This window comes from Biomphalaria glabrata, chromosome 13 (assembly GCF_947242115.1).
Source record: "Biomphalaria glabrata chromosome 13, xgBioGlab47.1, whole genome shotgun sequence".
In the NCBI taxonomy this organism is placed as follows: domain Eukaryota; kingdom Metazoa; phylum Mollusca; class Gastropoda; family Planorbidae; genus Biomphalaria; species Biomphalaria glabrata.
The window spans coordinates 27953920-27964478 of record NC_074723.1 but is presented as its reverse complement, the minus strand read 5'-3'; the positions used below and the strand labels follow the sequence as shown (position 1 = coordinate 27964478).

General features: G+C 35.7%; 1 protein-coding gene across 2 annotated transcripts; it reads right to left on the bottom strand.

The window, feature by feature from the left end:
• Nucleotides 1-1554: 1554 nt before the first annotated feature.
• On the bottom strand, nt 1555-10133 carry LOC129922478 (von Willebrand factor C and EGF domain-containing protein-like). 2 transcript variants are annotated; one of them, XM_056008786.1, is made up of 4 exons: nt 7241-7323; nt 6464-6566; nt 3601-3726; nt 1555-1770 (listed from the first exon to the last, which is right to left on the bottom strand). In XM_056008786.1, the coding sequence occupies exons 1-4, from the start codon at nt 7306-7308 to the stop codon at nt 1639-1641; spliced, it is 429 nt and encodes a 142-aa protein (XP_055864761.1). In that variant the 5' UTR covers nt 7309-7323; the 3' UTR covers nt 1555-1638. The 2 variants fall into 2 exon arrangements, with proteins under 2 accessions (XP_055864761.1, XP_055864762.1); XM_056008787.1 differs by lacking the exon at nt 7241-7323 and adding an exon at nt 9980-10133 and having other exon boundaries at nt 1556-1770.
• Nucleotides 10134-10559: the final 426 nt, after the last annotated feature.

The following is a 10559-nucleotide window of genomic DNA, read 5'->3' as shown; positions in this document are numbered from 1 at the left end:
CTACTTGGAGGGGATGCATGAGTGTATCTCGACTTGTAGGTGCATAGCTACTTGGAGCGGAGCCATGAGTGTATCTCGTCTTGCAGGTGCATACAGTGAGGCAGGACAGTGGGCGGTCAGACCACGCTCGTGGACAGAGCTCAACAATTAGAAACACGGAAAGATAGAAGTTAAATTACACTGATAAACAAGCAAGAGAAAAAGATTTTTTAGAACAAAATTTTTTAAGGAAAAGAACCGCTAATTACTGCCATATATCTGGAAAAATACAAGATTAGCTTCGTTTCTACTATATAAAACAAAATAAATAAGTACTAAATGATTAATTAATAGGTTAATTTCTGGATTGATTCGTGTATTATCATCAACTATAAATAATTATGCAAAATTTCAACTTGATCCAAGAATGGGAAGTAATAGAAAACTGTGTCACAACATAATAAAGGGACTAAATCCATACATACATCCACATCATTTATTATATAACATGTATTCCCCTTATTTTAATATCAAACAAAGTAATTAATCACCAACAATTGATTGACTAATTGGTTAATGCTTTTATTGATTCATGTCTTGTCAGGTATTATTAATAATTTTCTCAACGTAATTCTGTTCTCAATGTACTTCTCTTCTCAGTGTTCTTCTGTTCTCATAGTACTCCTGTTCTCAGTGTACTTCTGTTCTCAGTCTACACTGAGAACAAGAGTACACTGAGAACTGTTGGCCTCCTTCAGTCGTAGAACGACTATGGTTCATCTCGAACATTTTTTCATATGGCTGTGAAGCCCTGTTTTGGAGAGACACTCTCTTCCACATATATTGCATGTCCAGGTGGCTTTCGCTTTGGTGGTAGAGGAGCTGGCCATTTTTTTGCATGGTACGCGTTTCTTCCAGAGCTGACGCCCATTTTTTTTTCGCTCTCCATAGGTTTCTTGGTCACTGTCACTCTCTATCTAGTGCGGTCAAGGGCTATGTCTTCCCAATGGTCAGTATTGATGTTCACTGATTTGAGGTCCCGTTTTATTACATCCATATAACGTAGGTGGGGGCGACCAGTTTTTCATGAGCCAGTCGCGAGTTGTCCGTAGAGAATGACTTTCGGGATGCGATTGTCCTCCATCCGGCGAACATGTCCAAGCCATCGCAGGCGGCGTTATCTGAGGACTGTAAAAATGCTGGGAATACCTGTTCGCGCAAGGAGCCCAGTATTGCACACTTTTTCTTTCCATGTGATTTTCTAGAACTTCGAAGACATCGTAAATGGAATGAATTCAGTTTTCTCTCTTGTTTTGTGTAGGTAGTCCACCATTCACTGCCATACAGTAGCGTACCCATAACGCATGCCTTGCAGACTTACATTTCGGTCACTGTAGGGAGCTTATAATTTTCCCAACCTCTTGACCTGAGTCTAGCGAAGATCGAGGCAGCCTTCCCTATGCATTTTTGTTGGGTTCTCTTCTATAAACAGGTTATCTTGAATTGTAGATCCGAGATAGCTGAATTCATTTACAGCATCCAGCTTGTTATTGAAAATACAAACAAAAAAATAAAAAGAGACAATATATTGTAGGTGGTGTGGTTTTTTTTTATCAATTTTTTAAATGTTTACATGAAATTATTCGTTTCATTATAATTTTATTTTTCATTTAAGGGCATCTCATCAGTGTTCAGACATCCCATCAAAGTACAGACAGTTAATTCTCCATTATAACACAGGCAAGTGTTGCAGCCATCAGGAGCTGGTACTCTGGTTCCGCTTTCATACCACTTTAAGAACAAATATATATATATGTATAAGATTTCTTTATTTAAAAAAGCAATAGCAAAAGTAATAATATAACAGACTAACACAGCAAAACATCCCAATCTATCATTAATAACTTGAATAAGAATAATTGTTGAAATTGTTATTTAGACCCAATGCTGTTCCGTTTAAAGATACGAACAGCAGAGAAAACAAGTAGATCTAGATCTAAACTATAAACATTTTTTTTCAATAAATTGCCACTTATGTTGATGGCGGTATATTCTATCTCTTTATATCAACTTCTTGTAAGACCTGTATTGGCAAGGAGTCTTTGAAGTGATCTATTAGAGCATTCTACAATTGTATATTTCAAAACATTCTCGGGAATTACAAATACATCAGATTTGTAGGGTCATTTTAGACCTGGGTGAATTAAGAAATAACTACAAAATCTTGAGTTAGGATTTAACTCAGGACATCTAGCTGGGTAACCCTGGCATTCACCTTGAAGAACGCCATGCATTTCGTCTGTGTTACTTATTAATATATATATATATATATATAAACCTTCTCTTAAACATTAGACTTTAATGAGATCCTAATAGAAGTATTAAGATAACTTGAAATGACTTGCTCTCTAAATTGCGATTTCTTTTCGAAATTTGTGCTTCTCTATACAAATGCCGAAAACCTAATCATATGGGTTGTCCTGTTGCTAGTCTTAACTGTTGCAATGTCTAAAAAACTAAACGCTAAATAGTGGTATATTCTTTCGTCCAGGGACGGATTTCGGGAAGGGTAGTCAGGTCTACTGCCCCGTGGGAACCATTGTAAATGGGCCACCACAACAGATTTTTAAAAATACCCTAATTGCGACGTGTCAGCAACGTATTTTTATCAACAATACTTTAAATCTTAAAATTGACAACACTCTCTTGGGTAAAAAGTGTCCGCTTGTAACGGAATCCCCAAATTTTTATTAGATTTCGAAGCCACCTTTCCGAACATTGCAATGACTCGAAGAATGTACTAGGACGTGGTTTGAAAGTTCTCTAATTACACCGGAGAGCTGCTTGTTTTCAAAAATGAAAATTACATATAAAAAGAATAGGCTCCTGGCGACGATGGTACAAAACATGCACTCGAAGTTAGCCTCCATACTTAGTCGAGTTAGTATTGGGTAATATCGTCATCGGTAAAAACGTACAAGGTACAAACCATATATTTATAGGAGATAATTCCATTCAATGAAAATCAAGATTAACGACACGACCTGCTTAAGTTACATCTACTAGCGTGGATCCCATTTAGATCCCATGGACCCCATCTCCTTTTATTCACATAGACCCTTGTAAGTCGTGGTCGAGCCTTGGGAGTCTATCTAGACCACTTTGGGAATCACTGGTCTAAAACAAAAAAAAAGAATACTTACCTGCCCTTGAACAGAACATCTACCATATATTTATAGGAGATATTTCCATTAATTCAAAATCAAGATTAACGACACGACTTGTGTAAGTTAGATCTACTATCGTGGATCCCATTTAGATCCCATGGACCCCATGTAAGTCGTGGTCGAGCCTTGGGAGTCTATCTAGACCACTTTGGGAATCACTGGTCTAAAACAAAAAAAAAGAATACTTACCTGCCCTTGAACAGAACATCTACCATATATTTATAGGAGATATTTCCATTAATTCAAAATCAAGATTAACGACACGACTTGTGTAAGTTAGATCTACTATCGTGGATCCCATTTAGATCCCATGGACCCCATGTAAGTCGTCGTCGACCCTTGGGAGTCTATCTAGACCACTTTGGGAATTACTAGTCTATAAAAAAATACTTACCTGCCCTCGAACATAACATCTACCATAGTCTTCTGGACATAACATCATTGTGCATATCAAACCATATGGAGAGCATCTACAGTTGTTACAGCTGTCATAGGGAACACTTTCTCCGATGGCATAAGTCTAGAGCAAGGACGTATTGAAATGTCTTTAACTACATAATAAAGTGTAGACTACCAGAGGCTATACATTAAAATGTTCTATCACACTAGTGTTGTATCAATAGCAAGTTTATGGTATATTTTGTTTAACACTCAAATAATATTTAAAACTTGGAGTCTTATAATGCTAAAGGCTTATTACAAGGCTTATATAAAAAAAAGTAAAGTTCCCCTTTCAGACCATGTGGTCTATAGGGCAGATGATGTATAGGTCATCTGATTCTGTGGCCTACGGTTAAAGAGGGTGTCATGTAGCCAGCACAACGACCAACCGCCTTTACGCTCCCCAACTAATGTCAGGTACCCATTGGAGCTGGGTGGACTCAGAGGCGCCTAGGGATTCCGAAATAAAAATCCCAGTCTTCACCAGGATTTGAACCCGGGACCCCCGGCCAAGCGCTTTACCGCTCAGCCACCGCGCCTTCTCAAGGCTTATATAAACTCACTCTGTTTGTCTGTCTGTGTGTCTGTCTGGTGTATGTCTGTCTCGTCACGTTATTTCTATGACATCTAATCTCGAATCAAGCTGACATAGTGCACACTTATTTCTCTTACCTGACAACACAAGAATTAATAAAGAAAATTAAACAATTAGTTAATTTACTTTTGGTATTTAATTACTTTGTTTCATATCCTAAAATAAGGAAAAGAATTAAATGTTTCGCTTTCAGAAAAGAAAAAAGTAGCCGTTGCATCAAAACTTTGAAAAGCCTTACATATAATGATGTCGAATTTTCAATATCTTTTCTAGTTTACGAGATCTAAACGGAACAGGCGAAAGGACAGACGAACGGACGGACAGACCACACAAAACTAATAACGCTATTAACCTTTCGGGGGACGCTAAAATCATTAAGGATACCATATTAAAAGATCATTGTGGCCAAGTAGATAATACAAATTATAAGTGTCAGCTTTCGTAAATAAAAAGAAGTAGAAAAGGGAAAAAAATACTGAAAAAAACAAAGTTGTACAAGGGAAAGAAACGCATAATTACTACAATATTTCTAAATACTGCATGCTTAATCTCACAACGAATTTGTTACTTTTTTTTTTATTTTGTTGTCATCAACAATTTATAATTGTGCAAAGTTTGAACTTTATCGAAGATTGGAAATGGTGAGAAATAACGTGTACAAGAGTTGTAGCAGGCAGACAGAGCGAGTAGTGAGTATAGTATAAGCTTTGTAATAAAAACACATGGCCTTTACATCGTACAAATAGAAAATGGCTTCGATAAAGTGTTTGTAATTGTATGTCAACCAAATTAAATAAAAATCATCTCTTGTTTTTAAAGTCAGAACTTATTCTAGGAACAAGTGTTATTTAGTCAGACAATTGGATCAAACAATGTGACAATTAAGTGAAGATATTAGTCAGACAATTCAGTCAGACAATTTAGTCAAAAAATTAATCAGACAATTTAGACAGACACTTCAGACAGACAATTTAGTCAAAAAATTAGTCAGGCACTTTAGACAGCCATTTTTAATTTAGTCAGACAATTTAGTCAGACAATTTAGTCAGACAATTTAGTCAGACAATTCAGACAGACAATTTTTTTAACTAGTCAGACACTTTAGACAGACAATTTAGTCAGACGATTTAGTCAGACAATTTAGACAGACAATTTAGTCTACCAACGTTTCATCAGGTTTAGAAGTTACGTTCGACTTCAAAAGTTTTCACAGAGAAAACACATTGACCAAGCATCAGACCAAGACACATGTTCGCTGTTAACCAATTCTGGACTTACTACTGAGACCAAGCATCAGACCAAGACACATGTTCGCTGTTAACCAATTCTGGACTTACTACTGAGACCAAGCATCAGACCAAGACACATGTTCGCTGTTAACCAATTCTGGACTTACCACTGAGATCAAGTACCAGACCAAGACACATGTTCGCTGTTAACCAATTCTGGACTTACCACTGAGACCAAGCATCAGACCAAGACACATGTTCGCTGTTAACCAATTCTGGACTTACCACTGAGACCAAGCATCAGACCAAGACACATGTTCGCTGTTAACCAATTCTGGACTTACCACTGAGACCAAGTATCAGACCAAGACACATGTTCGCTGTTAACCAATTCTGGACTTACCACTGAGACCAAGTATCAGACCAAGACACATGTTCGCTGTTAACCAATTCTGGACTTACCACTGAGACCAAGCATCAGACCAAGACACATGTTCGCTGTTAACCAATTCTGGACTTACAACTGAGACCAAGCATCAGACCAAGACACATGTTCGCTGTTAACCAATTCTGGACTTACCACTGAGACCAAGTATCAGACCAAGACACATGTTCGCTGTGAACCAATTCTGGACTTACCACTGAAACCAAGTATCAGACCAAGACACATTTTCGCTGTTAACCAATTCTGGACTTACCACTGAGACCAAGTATCAGACCAAGACACATTTTCGCTGTTAACCAATTCTGGACTTACAACTGAGACCAAGCATCAGACCAAGACACATGTTCGCTGTTAACCAATTCTGGACTTACCACTGAGACCAAGTATCAGACCAAGACACATGTTCGCTGTGAACCAATTCTGGACTTACCACTGAGACCAAGTATCAGACCAAGACACATTTTGCTGTTAACCAATTCTGGACTTACCACTGAGACCAAGTATCAGACCAAGACACATTTTCGCTGTTAACCAATTCTGGACTTACCACGCCGTTGTGTTCACACGATGTAGCTGGTGTGGGCAAGTCTTGGGCCACAACACAGCCAAGACTGACCAGAGCCACTAATGCAATCACAGCTTTCATTTTTCTGTAGAAACCAAATTAAATCATTTAGCTATATAAGGCTTGTCTTTGAGTCCGAAGATTATTGTGGAGTGCAGACTTTTACATGGCTACGCAGCCGTAGCTGCGACCTACATATTTTGCCAAACCCAACACTTAAATAAACATTGTCCGCAGGTGGTCGATGAAATATTGTATTGCCTCCAGCCTGCGTTTATTTTTAAAGTGATAATTGGCTTGCCCATGCCATAAGAATCTTTACAGTAAATGCAGTCCACGATGGCACAGAAGTCTGAGACGGCTGTGAACAACAGATAGCTGTAGGATTTAATTCGAAGTTTCTATCTTCTAGACTAGCTGTCGGCCAAGGATATAGAGCCCAGTCTGCCCAAAGGTCATTTTAACTTTATTTATGTTATTTTATTCTATAAAAACAGAAAGAAGATGTGTTTTTTATCCACATTAGTTATGTTTTGTGCTTAGTTATGTGTTGTGTTTAGTTATGTGTTGTGTGTAGTTGAGTGTTTAGTAGATAAGAAACTACTTGTTTCCTTTTTTTTTTAACTTAACTCTTAAGATTTTGTTGTTGTTGTTAGCAATTAGTAAAAAAACAAAAATATAACTATAAACAAAAGGCGTACATTTTCAAAAGTACCACGTGACCAAGCCTCGGTTGAGTGATTTGAGAAAGATATTTACCCAAGCTCAGTTGGAAAACATTTTTGTAATGACGACAATGATCGAGCGATCGGGAAACATCTAGCCATTGGAAGAGCTGCTATTAGGTTATGTCAGTTCTAAATGTCACTATACATCACGATTTGGATAGAAATAAAGTTCCTTTCTCTCCAGTAGAAAGTGTAGCGGTTGTATCATAACGCTCTGAGTAAACAATAAGCATAAAAATTGCGCTTTAAAATGGGTATTCACAATTTAAGAACAGGTATTAAAGTGCATTTAAGAAATATTAGTTGTTTTTAATTTGTACTTTGGCAATTTCTAAAAAATTAGATTTCAATTTCTCTTCCAAAAATCTACTAGTTAATGTTTTTCTACCTTTTATTTTATTTTCGCTCTTTGAAATATTTTGGAACATTGGAATTTCGCTTCTGTTTATCACTCGTACAAAGGCTCATGTCAGTTGATTTATTATGGAAGGAAAAAAAAATACTTATTGTATTTTGCGTGATTTCTAAATTTTTTACACTTTAATTGTGGAGAGCCGTGAAGATGGCTTTTACTTTGCAAAGAAATGTTTTAGTATACTACTGTAAGCCTAGTGACGTAAGTGGTGTTTTGTGTTTTTTTTCCTTTGACCTTACTGGAAACCCTTTCATTCATAAAAAAGATGTCAAGCCAAAATAAATTTTACTATAATGAAACATGTTTCAACCAATATAACGGTCGACTGCGAGTTTTCGCGATGTGGGCAATGAGTTGACAATTTTTGTCTCATTGATATACATATCAGTTGAAATTATAAAGTAAATCGTTTGAGTCGTTCACGAAATAAAATGTATATACAAATATATATTTATATGCAAGAATTGCTCATTTCAGAGTATAGGATTTTATATATAAAAAAACTAAAAAAGAAAAACATTTTTAAAACTTTTAAAAAAGAAAACATCTCCTTTGTGCAACTTATCGAGCGATTTTTATTTTTTTTGTAAATAATAAATTTTAGATTTAAATACATTTTTTACCCCGCCCCCTTCCCCCTTCTCCTGGTTAAGTGAACATTTAGATCTAGTACACTTTTTAATAGTCCAATGATAAGCATTTAGACTTAGACTTCGAAGACGAATCGCTAAATTCTCCTGAACATTACTTTATTAAATCTTGAATGGGCTATGTTGGACTAGTCCGTTTCGTTTCTTTGATTAAAAAGTTGAATTACAAATTGGGCCGGAAGTTGCTTTTTTCCTTACATTTTTCAGTTCTCTTTTTAAATTAAACTGACATTATTAGGCTATAATTTTAAGTGTGCCTGATATACGCCTACATATATTTTTGTGACGGTATTACACACCGGTACGGGGTACCGGCACCTTTTTTCAATGTCGGGAAAAATTATTACTTTTCTTGTATTTCAACGTTAATTGTTAATTTATTAGGAGTTGAAAGTTAGGCAATCTATCACTACATCATCATTTTTTTTATTTAAAAAAATCACTTTATATATGTATACTTTGTATACAGCTTACTTTCAGCCGACATGCCGTATTATTAACAACATCTATATGTGAAAGTCTCAATCATCTAGAATCTTAGACAGTCATTATTTTAGACTAAATTTAAGTTGAGTCTAGACCTAGATATAGTAGGCCTATAACTATAAAAAAAAAAAAATAATCAGTCTTAGACATATCATTAGCAATTTTATTATTAGGTCTAGGCAGTGAAAAGTAAATCTATTAATAAACTATAATAGATCTAAGTCTAAGTACTAACTTATTAAATAAGTAGAAGTATTAGAATGAATATTGTATAGATCTAGATGGACTAGATAATAGATAGATCTATAGATAGGCCTAGATCTCTAGTTTAGTAGATTAAGTATAGAGTATAGTAAATGTATTACAGTATTATTAGATCTATGTCCTATGTCTATATCTAATAATCTAAGAATTAATAAACTTTAGTCTTTAGTCATATCTAGACTTTATTCTAATAAAAACTGACTATATGCATAGCATAGGCTAGACTCGCAATCTAGTCTCAAGATAGAATCTATACTATTACTAGATCTATTCGATTTTTTTATATAGATCTAGTCATCTAGACTAGAATTAGATTATAGATCTAAATATACTAATAGAGAGATGATATGAGGTGTTAGCTAATAGCGTTGCACAAGAAACAAACCTGGGTTTTTCTAAACTCTAATACTTGGTATGTAATAATAAAACAGCACCTACCTAAATAAATCGTAACTAGAAATAAGCTATATTTATTGTAGTATATATAGGTCTGTGGTTGTATATTATATAGCCTTCGTAACTTCTTCTATAGAGAAATGCCTTTTGTAATTTCTTTTACTGAAAATTGGGCTATTCGCGTCTGACACATATATAATTTTTATGCTCAGCAACAAAGCCCATTAATAGGGCCTAATGCTTACATTCGGAAATTCCCAAACGCGATAAACCTTTCAAGAAAGCGATAGTCTTTTCAAAACCAATGTAGGATCTAGACCCAGATTTAGTCTCTAGCCAAATTTAAATTTTGTTATTTTTACTTTTAAAAAAATTTAACGGTCAAACTAGAGTTTTCCACATGTAGCCAACGAGCCAGTAATTCTTTTCTCAGCGATATACATCAACTGTTAAATTTCTAGGCAAGTCGTTAGAGCCATTTTTTGAGATCAGCGTCCGCCCACCCTCCACGAAGTAGTAACTTGAATAGAGGTATTGTAAAAAAAAAATAATAATTTACTTCACAGACTTGAACTGGCAGGTTAGACTTCGTTCTGGCACAGAGGATAACAGAGAGTTGTGTCCTCAAAACGAATGATTATATAGCTGACAACATAAGCAGTTGACCTTTGCATTCACTCATCTCACATGTGACCCCAACAATTAGAATCATTTTGTAAACCAGGATGATGGCTGAGAGAGCAGTCTGTTTCAATAGATGAACATTTGCTATGATTTATGGAAATTTTTTTTTTTTTTTTGTTATTTAGAACTCACACTTTGTAAACAAACAAACAAAACTCTGTTTGACCAGCTAAATAGTACTATTATTACTATTATTATGTGAGAAAACTAGCACTGCCAGGGTAGAGGGAATACATTTTATTTTAGTCCTTTTAACAATGTCCACTGAGAATTTTTTCTGGTGATGTGGCAGGACTGCAGCTGTACCGCTCTCTGACAGGCAACGAGAATCGTCTTAGGGATGTTGAGGGTCTAGAAAATAACTGTGAGGTCAGTTGTCATTATCCCCTCAGTTGATATAACAACTGGATACATTGTTATTTTAGACAACTTCCATAACCGCTTTATCCCAAAGC

Excerpts from the sequence above, each read along its gene's own strand:
- LOC129922478 (XM_056008786.1), bottom strand. The coding sequence starts at position 7,308 with ATGGCTAGATGTTTCCCGATCGCTCGATCATTGTCGTCATTACAAAAA. Across the intron at positions 6,567-7,240 it reads TGTTTTCCAACTGAGCTTGG|AAAAATGAAAGCTGTGATTG; the intron begins GTAAATATCTTT and ends TGGTTTCTACAG. Across the intron at positions 3,727-6,463 it reads CGTGTGAACACAACGGCGTG|ACTTATGCCATCGGAGAAAG; the intron begins GTAAGTCCAGAA and ends TCCTTGCTCTAG.